The sequence below is a fragment of the Rhamphochromis sp. 'chilingali' genome (assembly GCF_963969265.1).
Source record: "Rhamphochromis sp. 'chilingali' genome assembly, chromosome: 21".
NCBI classification, from domain to species: Eukaryota; Metazoa; Chordata; class Actinopteri; order Cichliformes; family Cichlidae; genus Rhamphochromis; species Rhamphochromis sp. 'chilingali'.
The window spans coordinates 26,688,617-26,714,767 of NC_137949.1; the positions used below are offsets into that span (position 1 = coordinate 26,688,617).

The 26,151-nt window shown below is 40.9% G+C and overlaps 1 protein-coding gene across 2 annotated transcripts in view; it reads left to right on the top strand.

The window, feature by feature from the left end:
• Positions 1-26,151, top strand: part of stac (SH3 and cysteine rich domain) — a 32,083-nt gene continuing 5,932 nt past the window's right edge. Inside the window, exons 1-9 of one of the 2 annotated variants that reach the window (XM_080870480.1) lie at positions 1-175; positions 327-456; positions 3,007-3,340; positions 10,307-10,440; positions 16,638-16,719; positions 16,875-16,981; positions 17,746-17,827; positions 18,599-18,666; positions 21,681-21,778. In XM_080870480.1, the coding sequence (XP_080726606.1) occupies positions 343-456; positions 3,007-3,340; positions 10,307-10,440; positions 16,638-16,719; positions 16,875-16,981; positions 17,746-17,827; positions 18,599-18,666; positions 21,681-21,778 (1,019 nt within the window). In that variant the 5' untranslated portion in view covers positions 1-175; positions 327-342. Of the gene's footprint in view, positions 457-3,006; positions 3,341-10,306; positions 10,441-16,637; positions 16,720-16,874; positions 16,982-17,745; positions 17,828-18,598; positions 18,667-21,680; positions 21,779-26,151 lie in introns of both variants that reach the window. The other variant, XM_080870479.1, reaches the window with a different exon arrangement.

Below are 26,151 nucleotides of genomic sequence, written 5' to 3' on the forward strand. Positions count from 1 at the left end.
ACAACGCGAGGCGCACGGCGCACAGCGTGGACTTGGAGATGTCTTGGCAGTTACGCACGACGCCACGATAAACACGAAAGCCTCCTTCAGACGGACAGGGCACTTTGAAGCCGATCTGGAATTACTTGCAACTTTTGATTCCCAAACCACTTTTTTCCACCCTTGTGTCTTTTCAGTACGTTTTACTCCTCGTTTCTTCCCTCTTCACAATATATCAGCAACGGATCTAAACGACTTATCTTTTTTATTATTTCCATTAGAAGAACAGAAACGATGTAAACCGCTTGGGGGGGAAACGAACTCAGTTGAGCAGTATCTTTTTACAGAGTACAGACAGAGAGGATGATTCCGCCGGCCAGCACAATTCAGGACGAAAGTGGGGGCAAAGAGGACGAACGGGACCAGAATGAGACACCCAAATCCCCGACGGCGAACGCCAGCCAGCAAGAAAGCAAGGTAGGACTATCCCGTTGTTGTTGTTGTTGTTGTTGTTTTCTTCTTTACCACGAAAATGTTTTTCACTGCACGCCAGTGCAACTCTGAAAAGGAAATTAAGCAGGCTAAAAAAAACTTCTTTTAATACGAGATTTAAATGGGCTCAATTGGGATGAGCTCCCAGAAAGAAGACCGCACATTTCCTCCTCCTTTAAATGACCGATAACACACTGATAAAACATCCTAAAACAACCTGATGTGATTAGATTTAAGGAAGCCATAACAAATAATACGAGCTGTAGCTTACAACTGGGAGACAAACCACGAAGATAACGAGGTTAAACAGAAGATAACGCTGAGATCAGTTTAAACTCACAGCAGCAGCTCACATGCTCTCTGTGGTTTTATATGAGAAGTGTACTGTGGTGTTTTTCTTTGGAGGAGATAATAGAGAATAACCTGCTTAGTCCAGCTCTTGTGGGTACTGGTTTACATCAAGCATGGAAAGGTTATTTAAATTAAAACTGAATTAAAAACGGGAAACAATATGGTCTTAAAAATATGTGCATTTTCATAAATAAATAAAAGGCACATGGCTTGGACTTTCTACTTGGAAATGAGGCTGTGTGATAGAGCTGGCAGCTGCCTCTGGCGTTTTACCATCTATGTGGGTCACATGTTGACCCCCAGACTACTACATTTAGCAGTACAATATTGGACTACTGATCATGGCAGTGGATAGCTGTGACAGCTCTTCCCACCACGACTCCCTTGCTGGGCAGATGAATCTCATGCTCCGTCTCCTTCTGACAGCGAGGTTGTGGTTTTTGTATGATCAAGTTGTTGTTCAGTTTTCTTAGTTTCAGCTGAAACATTTCAGCATGGGAACTCGTACTTTGGCACGTTTCGCTGGATATTTCAGCAGACTCCTGGCTGACTTTATGCAATTTCCAAGCTTCTGCCAAACAACCAGACTCACTTCCAGCATCATAGGTGATTTGTCATAGAGCAAAAAAGGCATTTAAAGAAAGTGTTTTAATTTTGTTACAGTCATGATAAGTAGAATAAATTCCTCAGAAGGCTGAACAAGTTTACAACCATTAAGTAAAGTTGTGTTTGTGTTTTTATCCCTCCTTTAAGAATACTGTGAGGCCTGAACATCAAAAGCGCAAGGTGAGCCTCCACTCTTGTGCAAACTGGCGCATACTGCTGATATCAGTCCGTCAGAAGAGTCATGATTGCATGTGAATAAAAGTTGTTCACTCCACAACTTTTATTCCTCTTAACGAAGTCAGTGCCAACCAGGTTAAGTCCATCTTCACCCATATTTTTAGAGGGCACTCTTTGTTTAAGCTGCATCGTATTTGAAGTCATTTGAGTTATAATCCCATGTGATAAATGGCTTTGGCGGATTGTGTTGCAGTGCTCCACCCAGCCCCCATTAACCCTCCCTGCTAACAGAGAGCTGAGAACTCATAGAGATTTGGCGCCATCGAAATACAGCATGAGCTCCTCCATGCATGCACACATGCCTTCACTGTGCTTTATTTTATATACATTAAAGCCACAGTAGAGCAAAAAAGAGGGCCTTTATCATCACACATCATCACACATTTACCGGTAGAAATAGGTTTTCCATCTACTTTTACTACTGTTTTTCTTTTCATGGATCAGCAGGAAAACAGCTGTAACAGGTTGCAGGAGGATGTATTTGTTCTGTAGGTTCATGCTTCTGTGTGTATGCGTTCATGCGTGGGTGATGATGACAGAGAAAGGGTCTAAAATTGATTGTTTCCAGATTGACTTGCAGGACTGATTGATCTTCACCATAACAAAGCCGCAATGATAAGCACTCTAAGCAATTTGTGCAGGCATGTTCACAAAAATGACAAGCGCAGAAACAATGCACCACGTATGACTGCGTCTGCGTGCTTTGCAACAAACACCAAAGAGGACGAATAAATGCTCAGAGGTGTTTACAAAAGGCGGATGTAAAGACGAGTCGGTGCTGTGAGAGAGAATCATTAGGAGTCTTTCCCGACCTATCAGAAAACATAATCTATTTTTCAATCGGGGATTTATAGCCACACACCAGCCTGGAAGCTGAACCATAAAATCACATTAGAGTGGCTTAGCAATTCTTTATTATGTGTCTGAGCCCAGATTTGAGTGGGTTTCAGGGGTACACACACTGGTTAAATTAAATGATTTGTCAGCGTGGAGCATTATGAATAGCGTTACTGTAAAGGAGAAGCATAATGAGATTGATAGGGGCTGCTGCCAGAAATGACAGCACAGTGTGTGAGGAATGGTGTTAATGTGATACACTGGCCTAACCAGAAAATCACATTACCCTCCCAGGTAGGGAACCTGGAAGGTTTTCTACTGAAAGGTGATAAGTTGAGACCACGGTAATAGTCATGTTATCGGGCATCAGTGAATGAGATTTGCCTGACGGTTACTGCAGTAATGGACACTCAAAGATTTTCTGTCTCCTCATTTTCTCTCAAGCAGTCTGTCTTTTTCTCTTCTTTGCTCCACTTTTCTTGAACTCATCCTCTCCTGTTTCAGCTGCAAAGACTCAAACGCTCCCTGTCCTTCAAGACCAAGAGCGTCCGCAGCAAGAGCGCCGACAACTTCTTCCGGAACAGCAGCGAAAACAAGACGGAGCTCCTCTCAGACGTGAGCAGCAGCACGGGCCATCTTTGCAACATTGGGATGGCCCCGCCGCACAACACCAACCTCCCCATTCCTCCAGTTCCTCCGGCTATTCCCTGCGCTCCTCCTCCCACGTCGCGCTCACAACCACGCAACCCGATGCAGTTAGACTCAGCAGGACACTGCTTCATGGAGCACATCTTTAAGAAGCCCACGTTCTGCGACGTCTGCAACCACATGATTGTAGGTAGGGGTAAAAGCACTGCTCTCCTTCATCATAACATCAAACACAGCTGAGAAGGCAAATGCCTGATCATCCAATGAGCCCTGCAATCATATCGTGAGGAAAAACCTTTTAATAATGAGCTCTCCACTAGGTGTTCTTCCACCAGAGAAACATGCATTAAAGTGTGCGAAGGGTTGAACGCAACGTGACATGTGGATTTATGCTCCATTATCCAGTATGAATAGTTGGCAAAGCTCTAAAACACACACCATGAGTATCTAAACAACAAAAAAAAGACAATTGCACACCTGACACTGAGCATCTGACTTAATCTGTTGACACGTGACCAAAGTATCTCCATCCTTCTGATTCACACACTGAGCCCAGTCCCTCCATCTGTCTGCTGGGGTGTCAGATAGCCAGCAACGTCTGCGCCAGCACAGCTACCTGTTTTCCCCTTGCCAGATGTTCTGGTTCCTTTGGCTTAACCATCACTGCTAAGGCTCTGCATCTCAGGGAGTCTGCAGTTTGATAATTACAATTTGCTCAACTAGCCCCATGGCATCATGTTTGGTAGCAGATAAGAGAGATCAGACTTCGTACCGGGAAGGTAGACATGTAAACGAGCACCTACGTTTATAATTGTAGTTATGCCATCAGTTTAATATCTTGCAAGAGTTTCTGCTTCTATTTGCGCAATTAGAAGTTGCAGTTCAAGCGCAAAAAGTACTTCATGGTTATGAGGCAGGTGGATAAATGGTGACACTGCTGCTGTGTCAAACAGTGGTCCATTCAGGGTTTTCTTACAAACCAGGCGATATTTATCATATCACTGCAGTGAAAAAGAAACACGTGCACGTCTTTGATTGGTTATAAAATAGTTGTGATCAGATCAGGTACACAACCGTCACTCCATATATACAGACTATTATTCCCAGACACCCAGGTTTTTAAATATAACAAAACACATTTATGCCATTTATAAATGTCTTCATGTAAATTATGTGTCTCAAGTTTTGGATGAAGGCTTCTGGACTGTCACAGTGCATAACAATTATCTGTTTGGCTGAACAGTGTAAGCATACTGCTTTTACTGTGGTTGGGATAAGATGTTGTGGTGTGGCTGATTTATAAAATGAATACCTTGTAAACGGGCAGCCTCTTGCTAGAAAGTCCAGAGAGGATATCCACTTTGGTGTTATTTTGCAATAAAGTTAAAGTCAGTACTTGATAATGAGTTTTATGAAGTTCTTACCACAGTTAAATGAATTTATATTGGAAAGTAGTTGAGTTCTACAGATTAATTTTATGATTTTAACCCGGTTTTCGCTCACATTAAAGGAAATTTAGAGGCTTTTCTTGGAGTAACACAGAATGTATCATCACCCAAAGATAGAATCCGAACAAGAGGGAAACTTTTTCTAATGTGAGGCCACAGAAAAAAACTTTTCGCAGCTTTAGCTCACATACTGCTACACATTTATGAACGTTGTAACATACGCTGGTCTGTTTTATCTGGTGTGATCGGTGAGGCGCATCCAGTGGCTTTGAATGAGACTCAGCTGGTCTGTTGGTGGTGAGGATGTGATGCTGCGCTGCCCTCTGGTCCACACATGAAAAAAAGATGCTGCCCTCGTCTTCAGTTGTCCCACCTTAATGAGAACACTATCGCTCTCTGTCTGTCCCTCCCTGTGTGTGTCCGTGTGTTTGTGTGTAATGATATGCGATGGTGTTATCAAATTCTGACTCAACATCCCAGAGTCAAAGAGCAGCACACAGGAGACAGAAGGAGAGACACTAGAGGAGGAGAAAGGTGGACTCAAACTGATTGGATTGATTATTAAATCCTAATGGTCACCCACGAGGAATGTCTCCAGGTTTATGGAGTTAGATAATCATGCAACAAGTTTTTATAACATTTTTCAAGTAAAGTTCACATTTTTATGCACTGATATCCTGTCTTGCACCTCTAAAGGTACACAAATAGTGTTGCAAGCAGATATTTGACTTTCTAACAAAATAAATGAATAAGCTGTTATAAAAAATATCACATACACTCAAAATGTAAAAATATAGCAAGGATGTGCTGTTTTTCTTTTAGACACTAGGATCAATCTAATATGAATTGTTCCTATTTCAGAAAAAAATGCCATATAAATCTATGTGTTTAGTGTATTTATGATGCACCTTCACTATTAAATAATCAGTCTAATACATGTATGCTATTATTGCGTAAGGCAGACATAAAAGAAATAAACACCCACCTTCTTCCTACTGGAGTCTTTTATTACCTCAATGCGTCAATTTCGGTGTGTCATTTAGAATAAAAATAGGTTTAATTATAGTATAGTGCTCGCTGACTCATTCATTAGGTCTACTAGATGAAGGTAAGGTAGTAGAACAAAGAGATTAATTCCTATTTGAGCAATAAAGATATTAGTTTTTAATTCATTTTTCAAAATGACCTGTATGTAAGATAGACGCCCGTTTACTTTCACGTACTGAAATTTGGATTTGCATAACATTAGATGTACTCACAGAATAACCAAGTTTCATTCTTCATGCTGGGATTTTCTGCATCAGCAAGGATCAATAAAAACAAAAGAGCTGTATTCAGTTTTCAAACCACACTTTCCTGCCACTTTAAACTTCTTCTCATTCTGTTCCATGCTTGTGTTTTCTGTCATTTATTACATAGTCTCTATGGTATGTATGGCATTTGCACATAAAGCATCCATCTTCACAGTTCGCTCGTTTCCCTGGTAATTTTCGCCTTTTTCTGGCAAGAAAGAAAAAGCTTAAAAATGTATGACTATTCTTGCTCCTGATTTTCTGCGATAACAGAATATGCAGGATATGTGCAGAATATGTCATGAAATCTCTGTCAGCTTATACGAGTTAAACAGTTATTTACTTTCAAAATCCCCTAAAAGACCCAAAGGATCCATGCTCACTCCTGGGATTAACAAAACTCGATATTCTGGCAAAATTAACACGCACTAATCGGTGCAATTAAACTCCTTAAATGTGCATGACAGGTTTAGTTGACCACGGAAAGAAATTAATCTTGTGCTAGGAGGTCAAGGTTTTCCCAGTAGAGATGCTTGGCTGTGGTGTTGAATGACACTTTATTACATCTCCCTCTAATACACATACAGTACTCGTGCACTTACTATGTGAGAGTTTTGTTCGTGCTGGTGTCTGTGGCGTTTTCCGGTATTTTGTTACATTTCAGTGACACACTGCACGTCACGCACACATCTCACACGCACCATATAGCTCTTTCTGTCACCCAGGATGCAAACGGTACGTGCTGTGACATCTCTGATTCTTAATTTATCTATTTTAGTGTTAAATCCAGCAGCTGACGTTGTCCGCCCTGCCTTGAAAGTGTCTCACGCACCAGCACGCCACTAACAAAAAACCATTACCAAATGTTAAACTGCATGGGAGCCATTGGGGAAAATGTCATTGGAGAAAGTCGGATCATGAAAAGTTTAAAGACAGTTAAATGTGAACAAAAACTGATGTATTGAAGTTTGAGCATTGGCTCAAAGCGGTAATTTCAGCATCTGTCAGTTGACGGGAAGGTCATTTATTTCCTGGACCGTAGACTGTATACAAAAGATGGACATAAAGTGTGACAATTTGTCTTGTCCATGAGAGGGTAAGAGGGTGGAGCTGCGTCATTACCAGCTATTAATTAAAGCTCTTCCATAATTAATTGTGATGCTATTTTTATGCTTTTATTAAGGGATGCTGGTGAAAACCCTAAAGCAGCTATGCCTGTAACGTCACATCACTTCATGACTTAATACAATAAAATCAGATTAGCTGTGCATAAAATTCTTTGAATGAAAACTTGCTATAGATGCCAGTTGAGTAAAGGTTTTTCTGCATCTCTGTACTGGCTTAATTTTTCAGTCCCAGAGGTTTCCACGTGCTCCAGACTCTTATATCTCAGCAGTTACTGTGGCTGTTGAGATATAACAGCAACAATGTTATCTGACATTAATCAGATATGTGAATAAATAAATAAACAATGCTAACAGATACACTGAAAGGCTGCTTGATGACCGATGCTGTGGAAGAAACTAACTGCAAGTCTGCAAGTAATTGTAAAGAAAGCTTCTTGTGGTCAGAGTTTAAGAAGAAGACGAGGTGGAGGGGTTATTGTCTCAGTTAGGGTTATTTGCACGGGAAATCAGGAGGCGTGAAGTAAGGACGACGGCTTAATGGATCAATGTATGGCTGAGAGAAGGGCTGTCGGGAGGAGAGAGGAGGAAATGGAAGGAGAGAGGTTATGAGGTGAGATGAAGACGGTACAGAAAAGCTGGCAGGAGTCTTGTCCTTTACTGTACTGTAAATGAATAATAAGCTTTAATGGCAGAGTATCCACAAAAAAAAAAGAGCAAATGCCAGAGAGATCAGCACTGTCACTCAGATTCCCCGCAGCTATAATGCCTTCAAGCCCTCAATGAAAAAGCACCTATACACACACGTACACACATCCAGACTAACATCATTATCCTTCCATTACCTCAGGAGGATGGCAGTGTCACCTTCCTATATGTGCCTGCTGAAACACAGCGGTTTGTTCCCTTATTAGTTAACATGGAGGCGTCTCATTATTCCCCCATGTTGGAATGAGTCAGCTCAAACAAGCCGATCAACAACAGCTTGACAAGCGCTTAATTTGCTCCCTGTCCCAGTGCACGGACGAGAGCTTGAATCCGGATGTCTCAGAGATATCTCTCAGGGAGATCGTTTGTTGACCTGAAGGGAAATGAAACTCGAGGTGCTCGTTAAGCAACACAATCAGTTGACCTGATTTAGAGCGACCTAGAAATCGGCGCAGGTTGCTTCTCATTGCCTCCGCGTCTGTCATTGTTGTTCTGTTGTTCTGTGGCGAGGGTTCAGGGCCGGGATCGCGTTTCTCTCAGTTTCTGTCTCAGCATCACTAACTCCACCTCAGCCAAGCGACACAACAGCTTTAAATGGGAAATACAGATACTGTTTTCCACCCATTACTGAGTTTCAAGTTCCTGTCACTGCTGTCCAGATCCAAATAGCTGTGACGCCAGTTTACATTACAGCACATGAAGAGCAGGCAGAGATTTTTCCCCCTTGTTGGCTAAGTAAACTACACACAAAGAGCTTAGTTTCTTAAGCACACAGTATCTCATGTTAACAGTCCTTTTGTGGGGGGTCAAGTTTCCTCTGATTACCTCTGCTCGATGACCCCCCTCGACCCACTCGTGAAACTGAACGTGCATTTCTGAGGATGATCTGGATTGAAATCACGACATTGTTTCCTTGCCACTGTGGCGGGTCCACAGTAAACAGAAACGACACATACTGACAACACTTCTGTGAGGAAACTTGGAGCAGACAGATCATCTTATGTTGTGTCTGTTCCCTTTGATGCTCACAGAAGCAGATCGATGTTTCCTTTCGCATGTCCACATTTTCACACGCACATATGAAGAGCGTGGGCCTAAGCAGGGCACGTGCTTATTGATTAATCAATGAAGAGCCAGAGCTGCATAGCTGCCAGATTCCAACTAATAGCAGCTCTGGGACTTGGAAACATTGTACTCTTTTGTTAATATGAACGAGCTCTCATAGGATATACAGTGGCTGGTTGTAAGTGATGTTTGTTTTTTTAGCGTGGTACGTGCTGTATGTCTCATACCAGTTTATTGATTTTATCTTGCCATGTTAGATTTATTACTCCACAGACTCCCCACTTATTTCATAAGAAGATAAATTAGTCTTTTTTTCATATCTTGCCTCATGTCGCTTGATGCACAGCAGTCATAATAGCTGTCCATTAGCTTAAGCACTAAAGTTATTAGCTTACCAGCTTTGATTTGGACTGATTTATCACTTTTATTGGAAAATAGGTCAAGGCTTTGGCCAGCTTACTCGTCTCTCATTTGTATCTGACTGGAATAGAGGGTAGGGGATGATAACTCTGAGTCTACAGGTAAATATGTCATATAGCTAACTTCTTTTGCCCTTGGGCAAGAATATGGTCTGTGATTGACAGTGATATCACGTTACATTTTTTAGGTTAGGAAGTTGACACGCTGAACTTCTTACCATTAGGCATAAAGCAAGGTCTTCTTCCTTCAAATGTGAAAGAAAAACATTGTTTTTTTATAATGAACCAACGAAATAAGCCGGAAGTTGGGCTACGTTTGCGAAAAGCTTCACTGAAGATTAGCTGCTGCAAACTTCTGAGGATGGCAAACAGAGAAAAAAGGGCAGGAAGGGTCGGGCAAAGAACTCAAGGTGTGTGGGGCATGTAGGGATTTATAGACATACGTGCTCCTCAACTCCTAAAAATACCAATATTCCCTATTTAATGCATATCTACTGCTGGTATCTTTCTTTGTGAGGTTCATTCTGTTATACCTTTAAGACTCCGCCCTGTCCTTCTTATTTTCGTTTCTCTATCCTTCGCTCCATTTCCCTTTATTTTTCTTTTATTAATCTACACACCTGCGTGCACAAATACACACACACTCTTGCTAAATGATTGCACCTGCATCGTTGCATAACTTTTGGATCTCAAATTAATCTTCAATTATCTCATCAGCTGTGAGTCAGGCATTAATAAGTGACAGCGAACCTGCACACAGGTAGCAGTTTGACGAGCGATATTAACACGGTGGAGACACGCCTGGCTCAGTCACAGTCGGACTAATTTTTGTAGAAGTGCACGCTGTGAGTTGCATTTTGTAAATTTTTGTCCCTGTTAAAATGTTCCACATGTCATTTCACAGGTTTTTCTCAGTGCATGCTGGGAAGGGCTCCAGAAACTAGGAATAAGAGTGTAAAAACAATGAATAAATAAATGAGACGCCGTTCTGGACAATATTTTCATCTCCTCTGCTTTTTTTCTCTGTAACTTGCTGTTTGGTTGTAAGAACACAATTTGATTCCAGCTCCCGACATTGCCTCTTTGTCTGTATGTATCAGGCACAACAGCCAAGCATGTGGTGTTCCTGGCGGGAAATACGGCGAAACACGGCCTCCGCTGCAAAGCCTGCAAGATGAGCCTCCACCACAAGTGTGAGAACGGTGTTGGGCAGCAGCGTTGCATGGGAAAACTGGTAAGATGCATGATAAGACTCTTTCGGGAGACTGCGTCTCAGGAATATAATTATTGATGTCAGTACTGTGATAGCAGATCAGAACTGGCTGTCTGACCGCTTCCCAGCAGAATGTGCTTATTCAGAAATCACACTCTATGTGTGAGTGTGCAAGTACATCTGTGACCACCATCCATCCTCGTCATCCTCCTCATCATCGTTATATCATCGCTGTCTCTGTGTTAGATAATGCAACTCATCGTTTACAAAAACACTGACCTCCTCCCCTCCTCTCTCAAGTTCTGCCACGCTTCTGGACAAACGTGGTCACCGAGAGGCAGCTTCTTAAACCCACTATTGATGAAGTCACATGGGCAGGCTTTATGATGTGTTTGACATTTCAGAGTAGCGGCCTTACTTTAACACTCGGGGAACTGTGGAATTACAGGGTGGAGTGGTTATTAAGGACCTTATCTGATATTTTATGTGCTCATCTAAAGTCTGTAAAATGCAAATGGACTGCATCTATGCAGCACTTTTCTAGTCTTATCAACAACTGAAGTGCTTCACACTACAAGCCACATTTGCATGCCTGTATAGCATGTTTTTTATGGTACGCAGCATTGACATGTGGTGAGTTTTTGGGGTCCAATGCGATACCGAACATCTTTCCTCATACAGACACGAGGATCTGGGGATCAGATTAAGTGAATGAATAAACCTCATGATCCACAACCGCCTTTCTTAGGGGCTTTCAGCAAAAAATCTACAGTGTGCTTTAAATCCAGAACCTGTATTGTTTAATTTAGGAAGTTTCCCTATTAACAAGCTGATGCTCAGGAACCACAACATTCAGTGAGAGAGGTTTCAAATGTATTCATGTGATGAAAAACTTGGAGAAAATAATTATTATTGTGTCGTTTCACCCCAAAATGTGGTTTCTCCCCAAGAAACACATCACAGCCTCATTATAGAGTGATAACAACCTAAATTAGTGTTCTGTAATATGATTCACAATCTTGAATGGCTCGCATCATCTGTGAATGAAATTAAAATGAAACCTGGTTGTGGAATGGGTCCACCGGGGTGGTCCGGGTGTTTTTAACTGGGGAGTTTTCGGCCTGACTTGTAAAAGCAACTGCCAAGAAGCATTTTCACTTCCATAGCAGTCCAAAAGCTGGAAGACTGGATCGAACTGGGACCTTTTAATCATTTGTGCTCATCCTGCACTGAAGAAAGAGACTTTAGAGCCACATGTTTGGATGTATACTTCGTGTCCACACCTCAACTTAGCAAATTTGTCTGAAATTACTAAAGGAAATGGAATAAGTTGAGTCGGATAAAGTGAATCAATGCGTGTAAATAATTTGGCAGTATAGGCAGTGTTTCTCCTTTTTCTTTGTGTCGTCTTTCCACCAGATGCCTTAGAGATGAGGCCTGTAGATATGATCGGCTCTCAGGAGTGGAAAATGAGGTCGAGAGGTCGAGCATAAAAAGGGAAGTTTCCCCAGTGGAGTACAGCTCTAAATTCAACTAACTCTAAACTTGGACTCTTCTGCTGCCATGCTTGTTTCTCTTGGCCTGAGAGCCACTCAGAAAGAAACTAAGTTAGCTCATCCTTTGAATCTTTGCTAACATGAAACCAGTGTGTTTCTGTACCCACTCATACATTTGTAGAGACTCTGTATCGAGTGCTGCTGATAATTACTGCTATTCAGCATGTAGTTCAGCTTTGCTGGTTACATAACATTACTTCAGTTAAATGTTTTACTACAGCTAAGCTGGACACAACCTTTTCAGGGCTGACAATAATCAGTTAACAGCAAGTTTTTCTTATTCTACAGGAATGTGTTTTCTTTTTTCCACATAAATACTACACTGCAGTTTGCAGTATAGTATGGTGGTCACTTAAAAAGAGAAGTTGACGCCTTTTTTCTGACGCACTCGGTTTATGTTAACATTCAGCCCCGACAGCTCCAGTACAAATAACGTTTCTGGGAGACTTGCCAGTTTGGATCAAACGTGATTATTAATCAATATGTGTCAGTTCATTGTGAGTCACTCTGTGAAACGCAGCTAAAACCCTCACAACAGTGCATGTTTTACATATTGGACTTAAAAACTCTGCTTCGACAACGTGATCCGAAAAGTAGTTTAACTAATTTAGCTCATTACTCATAATGAACGCGGTGATTCACTCGTCAGCTTTTGATGAGCAGTGTTTATTGCAAATATCAACAATAACAGGGGTTCTGCACAATGCTGCAACACCTCCAAGACTTCCACTGCTTCATCCAGATGTTTTAGTGTTTTGTGTTTCCTTTGTACTCGGCGCAAATGATGGTTCAAAGTCTCAGTGCTACAGTCTCTGAGGTCAGCACGCAGCAGATCTCTGAGATGCGGGTGCTTTGCCAAATTTGGTTTAGCTTCTCAAAAAGGGCGAAGTCACTGAAGTGATTTGCCATGTGTTGTCAAGGAAGTAGCATGTAGACAGCCACCCAAATGCAAGACACGAAGGTAGATGATGTGAGATCAGTCCAAAAACAGGTAGGGGATAATGGAAAACTTGAGGAGCAGACAGGGAACCTAGACAAATGAAGCAGGACTTTGTCATAGACAAAACCTATGTTTGAATTCTATTTACATTTCATTTTTAATCTCAGATCGTTAAACACCACCAAATGTAAATGTAAAATGTAATTATAACACATCAGTTTCTCCTGTGTCATAGTGACAGAGCGGTGATGTTGGCAAGTCTGTTAATTCCACAGTCGGCATTTTTTCCAGCTGTCATTGCTGCCTCCAGATATACCAGACTTCATTAATTTAGTAGTTATTTCCCAGTCTTACTGACCAAAGAGCTTAGAGCACTCACACATTCATACAGTGCTTTTAGTGCTACTGCTTTTCCTCTCGCGCAAACTCACGCTGCTGATTTGTCTGCAGCAGCTACGTTGCTTTTAGCCTGTATTATTCGTTTAACCTCTTCATATTTTTCTCATAGTACAGTTTTATCTTCTTTTACGCAACCAGCCGCTCTGCTGGCAGTACACTTATCAGTAATTGCGATTAGTCAGATGTCTGAACACCAGAGAAAACCGATTAGGTTAACTTATGCGGCGCTCCAGACATCTCAGACCTCGGATGTCTGAACCAGGGAGTGACGTCACACCTGAGTTCGTTGAGTGCGTAGCAGAAAAAGTGAAGAAAAACAGGTTTTGGTTTGGTTCTTAAGCTAGGTAGAGCTATCACTATTTTTTTTTTTTTGCACTTAAAACACCGCCGCAGCACATTCACGGATAGAGGTGGGTCAGTGCTCTGTGTATGGTTTATTTAGTGAGGCACAAATACACAACGGTGGCAGTACAGATTAAAAGTTTTACAGTTTTACTACTGTTTATGTTCAATGCCGCCAGCTTGGATTGTTGACTCTGGGTTGCTGGGGCTGAGTTGAGGGAGCATTCCAGATTTAACTTCTGACTGGGAACTCAGAAACTCTGACTTCTGACTTATTCAGGAACACAGCATTAGTGAGCTGATAACCAGCTTGAACTCACGTCAAACTTCTTACTCTGAGGACAAAGAGAGAGAGACTGGATTATTTATACAAGGACCAAGACACAGGTGAAGGGGATTACATGGGTGAAAACAATCAGGACAGTTACAAAGTGGGAAGCAAAACGAACACGAGGCATGAAGGAAACAGTGCTTCGAAGTAAAGCGGGAACGATCCAAAAGACAAATACTAAACATGGAGACAAGAAGACTCACACTAAACATAAAGACTGAGATGGGGAACACTTGAGAACAGATGGCTAAGCATAGGAAGATGAGCTGGATGATGTAATAAAGAGAGAAACTCAAAGTAGGAACTGAAGCTAAAATAGCTAAAGCTAAAATAAAGCAAGACAAGACATGGCTCAAATGCTAAAATAAAAGCTTATCTTACTACAGTATCAATGGAAACATGAACCAAAACACAGGATTGCAAAACTATGAAGCAAAAACAAAACTCAAAGACTCAGTAGTATCAAAGGTATACAGCAGCAGTCCAAAACGTCAAAAAATACTGTTATACGGGCCAAAGTCAGAACCCAGAAACAAAAATCTCTTGGACCCAACCAAGAGCTACAGTGCAAAAGTCATGAGCCACCATTCATTTCTGCATATTTTGCTTCTAAGGAGCCAGACTTTCTGGTATTAAACAGATAAGATTTTAAAATGTCCTTCAAGAAGCCAAAGACTACTTAATGAAATTAAAAGAAAGTTCATATGAATGTGCTCATACCAAATATTGACATTCAAGGTTTTCAAGCCAAGGTTTTGCCTTTTATACTAAATTTTCAAGAACTGGGTTTCTTTCAGTAATCACTACATTTTTCCCAGTTTTTGTAAAAAAGAAACTTTCAAAGAAGACTTTGACATAGTACTTTTTATGTGTTATGTGTTGACCTTTTACATGTGATGCAGATTACTTGAAAACGTGTTAGGATATAGCTATAATAATATTGTATTGATCCCTTCTAATTAATACATTTTCTGGATACTTCCAGAAACAAAACATTACATTTTCCCTGGACTATTTTCCCAATAAACAGGAAGTTGACAGATGAGTGTCTTTTTCCAGTTTTCTAAAGAAGTTTAGAAACTGCAAAGAAACTATAATTGTCATATACTGGATGGTTTGTAAAATAAACCTAAGCTGTCTGTGACTTCTGGCATCGAGCAGTGAGTGGTATCACTTTGTTTGTTGCCACGTGAACCAGATGGGCTCCAACGAGCACGCTCTTTTAACCTTTTCCTTAATGATTTTGGCCCTGGAAGTCTGACGCCTCGTTTCTTGAGATGTGCCCGAAGCGCTCAGGGGTTGCTTATTTTAGCCGCCTCATCACGAGAAGTGTCAAACGAAGAATTAATCAGGACTGATTAGCGACGCCGATTTCACCACCCGCGACTTGAGTACTCGAAGTGTAAACAAACGGGAAAAAAAGGCAACCCTATGAGCAAGAAACGCTCAGTGAGCCGCACATCCAGTTGGGAAATTAAGCTGCTTTAATCAAGCAACACTGACAACAGTACAATATTGATGAATTGCTGCAGTGTGTGAAAATAAACTGCAAATATATACATTAATCATTACTGGGTGTGCTGTAGATGACACCGACATCATTTCAATCTTCTGTATGCTTACCAAGGATTCAGACCTGATGGGGTGGTATTGATTAGATGGAACGCAGGCAGGTAATAGATATATAAATGATAAATGTTTGAAGGCCTGGGAGATCGGGGGAAAACTTGACAGGCAGATAAATTACGATAAAAACTTTAGAAGTTGTCCTTCTCGGTTTCATAGCAGTGAACTCCATGAACCAAAGTATTATATTTGATCCTGTTTTCTACTGCTACACATTCAGATTTTAACTCTGTGTAACAAATCCACTGCTCTGCTATCATGGTCGTGCACAGTTCTAAAATTATACATCATTAGCATGGAAGAAAAGTAAAGCTGAATAGGACTAATGTTGCTTCTCAGCCTCAGCTTAATGCAGTATTGAGTGTGGACCGAGTCTGACGTCACTTTGTAAACAGAAACAGCCCCTTCAGCATCTGTGCTCCACTCCGCCCTTCATCTGTCTCTCCAACTATCCTCTATATGTTCGTTTCGTCATTTGCTTTGCAGAGTAAGCCATAAAAGCACATACCATTGACCACGTATTCATGCCTACACGCTTTTTGGTGCTGCTGTAGTTATTATGTCATTATGGTGTGATGAATATTGTCAACATTACAGAGCGTTATCTGTGTATGAAAACTCGTGATTAGTACTGGAATTGCTTTGTAGTGTTTGCCAGCTTTCCCCCTCTTTACCTTATGCACAGGTTACAAAACGCAACACATGATCGATCTTAGAAAATGATATTCCCTGTCCTCCTCTTATTCTCACGAAAAGACGAAAAAAGCCATTTAGCTGAGGCTTTAAAGGTTTTGTTTTTCATGTTAATATTAGGCTCTGCATTCATTCACAGTGTTTGACTTCCATCCTGTGCACCATCCAGTGTAGCAGAACTTTATCCCTATGAAGTGAGAGCCACATTCCGAGACTCCAAATGAACAGAGTTATGTGCTGTATTTAATGGTCGGAGCACTTTACTGCCTGCGGTGCTGTATATTGATTTGTCTCTAATGCCTGTCACCGCTCTGTGTCTTTCTCGCTTCAGCCAAAAGGCTTTCGGCGGTACTACAGCTCTCCATTACTGATCCAGGAACAGTATGGCTGCATCAAAGAAGTCATGCCTATTGGTGAGCAGCTTATCTTAGGATACTTTTGGTTCATTTCAACTTAATTCTCCCAAAACTGGGTTTCTAATTGAGCAGTTTCATAAAATGGATGCACAAGGTTTTACAGTCTGGTAATTTGCCACATGGTTTTGTGTCTGTAACATGCTTTTCTAAAGCCTGCGGCAATAAGGTGGACCCCGTGTATGAAGCCCTGAGGTTCGGCACATCATTGGCACAAAGGACAAAGAGAGCCAGCGGTTCTGAATCTCCCCACAGAAACTCTGTAAGAGCAACATACCCCTCTCTACTTTTATTTAAAGATTAATTCGATTTATTTATTTATTTATTTTGCCAGTTTCTTTTTGTCCATATCATAAAGTATCCTCTTTATTGTGGCATATAAAGACTTTCTATCAGGAAATGGACTACACTTTATATTTTGTCTCACTGTAGCAGACACTGTGTAGCTGATGATCTAAATAGATATTGCTACTGCAGGGCTGTAAACACTACCAATAAAGGCAGTCTGGTCCAGACCTATGACAGGAACTCTCACGTTACAGCTCTGAAGATGAATTAAAATGATTGTTTAGCCAAAGTCCCTTCCGGCCTTCTTCCATCGGTACGTTTAATGCACAGGGAAATGTGTTCTTCACATTGTATCACTGCTAATGTAAGCTAAACTGCACGAGAAGTCTGGATACGCACCTCTGTATGATGACATTTGAAAGCTGTTGGGTTAGGGCCATTCTGTCCTGTCCTCTGCAGCTGTTAGTGAATGGGTGTATGTGTGTGTCAGTTGAGGCTTACAGAGACAATGTGATCTCAACGGGGGTTCTCATAATAGTTTCCAAATGTAGACTATGAAACAGCATGTTTACTGCTCGCCAGACTCCCAGATAGCTGGTTATTCTGTAAAAAAGAATGAATTTTAACTAATCCTGTGCTCAAACCTTCAACTATCTATCTAATTAGTAGTACATCATTCCCTCTCTATTTCTGCACTTATCTAATTGAATTTTGCCCGTTCAATTTTTGTCTTTGCAGACCAGTGATTTGGATAAGGTTCCAGAGGAAGTTGTGGCTCACAGCAGCAGGCAGGAGCTGTCGAGAAAACACAGCGATGATGGTGAGTATTCACTGCAGTACACAGTGTGCATCTGGATTAATGCCACGTAGTGACAGGAAAAAATGCACCGCTGTTGCTCTTCCCATAAATGAGAGAATTGAAGAAGGTTGCAACATCAAATTCTCCATCTATGAACCATCAACGAAATTTTCTCCTTATTCTCCATTAAAGTCAGTCTTTAAAATAAGATGTTCTGTGAACTTTTCTGTGTTCTTTACTGTGCTTAGCTCTTGATTCAGCAGTGGGCAGGGTTTTCCAGCTGTACAATAGCATCTGTAGTAAAGGGCAATGCAGTGACCCTTTATACTCCAGAGTATTAAGCCTAAGACGATAGAACTAAAGACTACAAAAAGAAGACATTGTTTTGGAAAATGCTGTTTGAAGCATGGTAATAATACTGCTGAACTAACCGAACAAAAGAAGAAATGACTTCACTTTTAGCTTGTGTCATGTGCTCGCCTTCCAACTGCTCTTGTTTTATGAATAGCTCAAGCTAACAAGGAAAAAAGCTAATTATGTTAACTGAAAACTGTATGTGGATTTCTATGATCACAGTGATGACATTTAGATTTGAAGTGCCACTTTCAGGCCAATGGTTCCCGCTGTAGACATGTTTATGCGCTTGATTTAGTCTTGATTTTCTTCCACATGTGACAACATTAGATCCATTTTTTGTCTTCTGATACAGTTATATCCTGCTACCTTAAAACTAAGTACAACTTTATTCAGACTCTTTAGTTGGGCAAAGTTCATTTTGTGTTGTTTTCTCAGTTTTTACGGTCGTTGAGAACGGGACAGAGCAGTACCACCACCCAGAAAGAAAACCCGACAGTTTGCAGGTGAGAAACCATTATTTTACATTTTATAATAGATTGGTTTTGTGTGCATGTGCATGAGTATAGTACAACACTGAGAAGTACTGTTCTTGGAATACCAGTTTATCTGGATTGATGTTGTCGTTTTATATGCAGGAAAGAGTTGCACGGTTTCTTTTTTCCTTCTTAAATCTATGTAAATGTCAGATGGACAGACAGACAGTCCTTATTTATAAGTAACACGTGTTCCTCAAAGCCAAAAAGCACAACAGCTGTCGGTTGTTTCAGCCCAGTTTGTTCTTCGGAAGCCACACGAGCTTCCAGTTTAGTTTAAAAACAGACATCTGAGGTACAGATTGATTTTTCACATGCAGATACAATTTGTTGTCCTTTCACAAATTACAAAAAAGCTTTTTAGAGAAGCACTAAACTGGTAATTATATAGGTAAGAGCGAGAGAAAGTAAAGTGACTGCATCCTATAACTGTCTTTTCAGCAGTTTCAGCAACTCTGACTGTGTAGTGAACTTTTCCACATTTTCCCTCTTAGCTTTCACAACGTTAGTTTTTTTTTTTGGAGCTCAGTTCCTGAACTTTCTGGCTCACCTGAGAACTGATACCCTGCCAGCCCGTTCTACATCTCCGCCTCCATCATCACTGCTAAATTTCCCAGGACTTCGGGGGAGCACTCTCTTTTCTCTTCCTGCCGTAACAAATCAAACCCGGTCTGACACGACCACTGGCCAGCGCTGATACAGACAACTCTTGACCTTGATGTTTGGATTCGGTCTGTTTATTCTCCACAGTGTAGATGCAGTGCAAAATTCATGCCAGAGAAAGAAAAAGGTTAAACCTCTGTGAATGTCTTATCGCCCCCTGTGGAGCATCCATGAATATTTCATTGGCATATTTCAACTCTTCTCCTCCTCTCTGCCTTTTCCTTCCACGCTGGAATTTGTGGGAGAGGTGTTCTTAGTATTGATGCTCTTTGTAGATATTTTCTATGTGCCGCCATCTATTCTGTTTACTTTTATTGCTTAACATGTTTATCTCCGTTGTCAACAATGGAAAAAGACCACAGATACTCAGACAAACACAAAAATGAGCAAATATCCGTACAAGGGAACACACACGCGCAGATGCACATATAAACACCTCGACTCTGCAATATAATCTAGCAGTCCAGTCGTCCATTTCAGAGCTTGAAATGCATTGTGCAGTGTTATCAGGCTGGACCGAGCACAGCTGGCAGCAGGCTGTTTGTCTGTCAGCCGACAGCTCCATTAGCTCAGGCTGGCGGACAGACAGATGGAGGCACTGCAGGGTAATGAGCAGAGAAAGGAAAAAAGGTTGAAAACGGCTTCTTCCCTTGAGAAGGAGCAGTTTTCAAATTGAGATGAGGGACTCACGGTCTCAAATGGGAACACATGACAGGATGGCCATCTGTTCACACTTTTCAGGTTTAGTGTTAAATTCTCAGAGATCAATAGCCAGTAAAATGGTCTGATTCTTGCTGATTAATGACATCTTTTTGCTTCTATTCTCTTTTTTTCTTGGTACCTTCTCTGTTTTCTTTTAAACTGCTGTGGCCTCTGCTCATTCACTGCTGCTGGACACATAAAACGTATCATCATTTGGAATCAACTCGTAAAAAATACTGATAAATATCATTCAGGCCCCAGACCTGGAGCCTTTAAGTATCTTTCAGCTGTTTTTATCTTTATTTTTTGCAGCTTTGCTGTTTTGAATCAGCCTTAGCTCTAGACAGCAGGCAGCTGATTTAATGAAGATTTTCTGATGGCCCACTTTATTTGCCCACTCAGCAACAAATGGCATGCCTAGTTAGAGCTGGATCGTTCCAACAGGAGTTGTAGCCACCAGAGCTGAAGACAGCACTCGACTTACACTCGTGAGATGGCCAGCATAACACAAACATAACACATAACACAGAGATTCCTAAACAGGAGATGCTTATTCAGTTGCCAGAAGTTTTGTTAAAAGATGAACTATTCCAGTTAAACTACTAACTGAGTGTGCATGAACAGACCTGACAATTTGAGTAACTGAGGTTATAGTTTATAGAGATTCACCGATTCACAGATCCAGATTTAAAACCTTGTTTTTCGCCCCAATCAAGCTCCAACCTCCCACGATCCTGATATAGGGCTAAAAAAAACTGATGTATGAATATAAGATTAAACAGTAAGTATACAAGTAGTATCTATAATGAGCTTTTTTACATTTGTCCCTGCTTCTTATTTTGATAGCTCTCTTGCAAAGGAGATTATTATCTCACCCAAACCGACCTCACATCCACTGATCCCGGCGGCCACAACATCGGGACCTCACAAGGCCTGTGAGCTGCTCCTAGTTAGTTGTAATGGATCGCCACTGTCTGATGCAGTTTTCACCCAGAAGTCACAGAAGCACTTTTCCTCATGGCTGCAGATAACTAAGCTCATCCATCACCCACATTTCCAGTCCACATGGCTGGTGCTGGGGGACCAAAACCCACTTTTTTTCATTACTGTAAAGTGCCACAATTATAGAAAAGTCTCCTGCTGTCCTAAAACAGCTATTATCCTTTTTTTTTTTTTTTTTGCATTTTCCTTGCTGTTACCATGCAAAAAGAGGGCAAGTTATTGTTTGGATGGATTTCATGGGCACAGCAGGCACGATTCAGATTCAAGGTGATGAAATGGGAAAACACACCCACCAGGTTTTATGAGCAGGTGTGAATAGCGCCAGAATGGCGGCATATCTCCCTGCTAATTGTGCTAACACCTCTCTGAGAACTTCCTCTCCACCCACAACCATGTCCTGTTTAAACTTCCCAAGTGTTTGTAAGAAAAAAGAAAAACCCCGATCTTTCTCCCACTCATGTTGATGGAGGATTAAAGGGAACAGATTGTAAAGCAACTTAAGCAGCTCCTCAGTCTATCAGTGTGCTGTAAATACACTAATGTGAATGCCAAAAGACTATTTTAAGATATGACAACAGAGAAAGTAGTGTTAGACTGCATTTTGGTCTGTCTTGTAGATGGAGCAGAGCATGCTACAGAAAGACGTCCTCAAGCTCAACACGTATGTGGCCTTGTACAGCTTCACCGCCCAGGAGAGCCACGACCTGGAGATGAGGTTAGCGCACGTACACACACATGCACAGACGCTCTAATAATAAGAACACCTGCACATGAACTTAGACTGTGAATTAACTGACTTTGACATAGTGATTTCTTTAGATAGATTTCTCTTTTCTTTTAAATAAGAAATAGAAGCAAATACGAGGCTCACGCAGTGCAACCCAAACATGATTTATCTTCACTGAAATTTAAGTTAAACTTTCCGAACAAAACAGATGGAATTCAGCGCTTACTCATATCCTCAAAGGGAAGGGAAGCAAGGGAAAATTTAAAAGACAAGAAGTCATGTTGCTCAATTCCACTTTGTTCTCTCTTTATCTTGTGTCATTTTTATCTTATATAGACTAATTACTGTCTTCAGAGACAAGAATGGATTCACAAAAGGAACTAATTAGTGCCCTCTTTTTATGTAACACTCCTCAAAGATTTATTTCTCTGGTGTGGCCTCATTAATGTTACCTGGGTGTGTGCCAGCATTATTTATTAATATCAAATCTGTTACATGTCTTCTTAGATTTATCTTCAGAGAATATGAGGGTCTTTGAAAGTCCATTTATAGATCCTTTAAAGGGTCCCTTCAGTGTACCAGGCACACATGCTGTTTCTGAAGGATAACACTGAGTTTATTGTAGTTAAAGTGATGAGACATTCATACTTTTCAGGTCGGCGCAGAAGCAGATACTTGCATAATTTGGGCACAGATGCCAAAAGCCTCACTTGTTCGTGTATTGTTCACAGTTTGCTCCATAACGATTAGACATTTTAGTTATTAGTAATTACTAAATGTAATTACTAATTAGTAACATTTAGTAATTGGCTATTAGTGGTGGAAGAAGTCCACCACTAATTGCTTGAAATAGGTTGTTTTGAATTGTAATAAGAATGTAAACAAATATTTTGAAATTCCATCAATTAAAGCAAAATACTAATTTCAAAAACTGCATTTAAAGTGTCAAAAACTGCATGATATCTAAAGGCATTACATTGTGGAGCTTGTCTGTCATTTTCCCATTTTCACAGTGACCACCACCCCATCTAGACTATTGTTTTGGTAGTTTTTAATTAAATCCCGAGACAGTGATCACCTAATGGGTCACCCATGGTGTCCAAATTGGACTCAGAGTCAAAGTTTCATTGGTTATTTTCAATGGATTTCCCCTCAGTCATTAGTTTGTGCCGCACTAAAACCAGTGACACTTAAACTTTAGTGCTTCATGCTTTAAAATAACCTTTGAATTATAATGGATTATGAGCTTGATAACATCATTGATGTTTATGTTGCTCATAGTACAAATAAGTTTGTAAGCTCAGCCATGGCATCAACACAATCTTAAGTATCACCTCAGACATTATTCACATATGCATTATTCTAATTTTGAACACTTAGTCAGACAATATTGTGTTATGATAGTATATGAAAACAAATTTCTGACTTTTATACTAAGCAGGCTTATTTTGAGCTTTTTAGCCTTTATTTTTGACCGGACAGTAGAGTAGAGAGGAAAGCGTGGAAACAGAGGAGAGCAAGGAGAATGAAATACATGCAGGAAAACCATCCCTCCTAGTTCTGCCTGAGCTTTCTTCCTGTCAAAAGAGAGTTTTTCCTTCCCACTATCACCAAGTGCTTGTTCAGAGGGTGTCGTCTGATTGTTGGGGTTTTCTTTCTGTTATTTTCAGGTTTTTAACTTACAAGAAAACATGCCTTGAGGTGACTGTTGTTGTGATTTGGTGCTCTACACTATCCCTCTGAACTGAACTGAACTGGTCACCTGCTCAGCCCAGTGAGCAGTCAGTCTCCCCTCGCTCTCTCCCTGCTTTCCTGTCGGCTCTCTACACTTTCCTATCGATAGAGCCAAAAAATAACATAGTATTTCCTAAAATGTTGGCGCAGACTAATTTTAAGCAGAACAGGTCAGTATTTTCTGAAAAAGTTGTATTTTTACTCAGTTGTATAAAGCATTTGCATTCTATTTTTATCCTATTGTATATTTTATTCTATTTATTCTACTGTATATAGTATTTTATTTTATTTTATTCTATTCAGTACAGTATTTTATTCTTATTGTATTCTAATTTTGCTATATAACTTTTGCACTGTCCACTTCCTGCTGTGACAAAACAAATTTCCCACGTGTGGGACTAATAAAGGTTATCTTATCTTATCTTATCTTATCTTATCTTATCTTATCTTATCTTATCTTATCTTATCTTATCTTATCTTATCTTATCTTATCTTATCTTAGCTTAGCTTAGCTTAGCTTAGCTTAGCTTATACACAAGGCAACAAGTTGACAGTCTGAGTCAACTTGTTCTTGTTGCTGAGACTCGGGGGGGGGGGGAAGCTGGTGTTTAATTTCCAACCCAGCCTGTGAGTTCACTGTCTGTACATTTCCAGACATGCCTGGTTCATAGGGTTGCCAACTCCCTGAAAAATAAATAAGGGACACCTCGTGGCCAGGGCCGGGCAACCCAGTTGTCTTCACCCTTCCCAGTGTGGTAGCTCTTTTTTTTGTGTGTGAAATTATTTTTTTAACCATTTGACTTGAATTTGATTTAAGCAGATGCATATTCTTTGTGATATGACCATATGGGAAACAAATGATCATTTAGCCATTTATTTTTAGCTCAAAATGACAACATTAACACAGTAAAACAGGTCTCTTTCTTAAACAGAAGCCTGTCATGCTTAACTTTTGAGAATATAAGTAAATCTTTCTTTAAAAGAACTCTGCCCTGCTTAACTTAAAATTATATAAATTAATAGAAAGCAATACAACAAAAATATTCTTGTAACAGTGCACATATAGTGCATTTAGTACAATTGGCTTCAGTTGAGGTATTATTTCAGCTTTTCTAATGCTAATCAGCTGCTCCTGTTTGTAAACCCGCTTGTTCCCATGATTACGCATCATAACTCATCATCATTATTAATCTATGTATTACTTTTATGTATTAGTGATCTATTTGTTGTAATCATCTATCCTTGCAGTTGTTTATTACACAAAATAAATTATATTATCACACTTCTGGCCACATAGCGCTGATATTCACTGCACATGCCCATATTAACCTTAACCAGAGGGTTTAAAAAATAAACCAGTGTTTACATACCATATCTGCTTCTGCCGTGGCCTGGTGGACAAAAAAATGGTTAAGGGTTCCCCGAGCTTTCACGCCCCTCATGTTCTTCATGTGCCCACCACTAGAAGCATGCCTATGGAAAAAGTGCGCCGGCACACAGTGCAGTGCGCTTTATAGGTGTTATCGTGCATGTTCCCAGCCCAGTGGTTTCCTTTTCCCATTTCTCCCTGTATTTATTCTTATTGTATTCTAATTTTTGCGTCATAACTTTTGCACTGTCCACTTCCTGCTGTGACAAAACAAATTTCCCACGTGTGGGACTAATAAAGGTTATCTTATCTTATCTTATCTTATCTTTCGCAGCCTTTTTTTCTTTCTCTGGGCGAACAAACATTGCTGCTCTAATGCTGGGCTTACACTGTGCGATTTTTGGCCCATTTTGAGACGATTTATGAGTCGTGCGACCGATTTGGTGATCGGCCCGATTTTGGCCTTCATCGTGCGTCGTGTAGTATACGTGGGGTAACGAGAAGCGATTAACACCTCGAGCAGCTCCCGATCATCAATCGCTCGTGAGCCGCTCACACTGCTCACGCGCAAACAGGTAAACGTCGGTGAAAAAGACGGTGCAGCACGGCTGTGCAGCGTGTGATCTGGACACAAGCGATGGAGGCACAACTTGTAGAACTTTGGAAAGCTCATCCGAGCCTTTTCGATGTGGCCTCACAAAATGATCACGACCACAACAACCGTGAAAATAGTTGGATTTACATTGCTGCTTAATCACAGCTGCCTGATCAATGTTTTTCATTAGCAATTTAGCAAAGTTGATGGTGGTGTGCGTGTCTGTGTGAGTGAAAGACAGAGGGACAGCGAGCGACAGATTTTCTGTTATAACCTTCATTTTATGGAGTGTTATAACAGTGTGAGCACTCAGGTCGCATCAGAGCATCGGGCGGTATAGTGTGAGACCCTGCATCGTGACCTACCAACTTCTAACCCCTGCGAGTCAATCGTGCAGTTTGAGCAGGAGCTGAATAACGTGACTGAAAAAATCGCACAGTGTCTGCCCAGCTTTAGGTGTACTGTCGTCCGAGACTTGCACCGCAGTGTCGGCGTTTGTTTCCCTGTTGGCCATGCTTCTTGTTGTGGTCATCTGTTGTCTTCCGGTATTTTCTCCGTAAGCGACCTTTCCTCGACCAATGAGATGAGCGGTAATCTGAATTGTCATACTCGAATTGTCATAAGTGTGCTGTCAGCTCATTGGTCACAAAGCAGGAGAGGGGC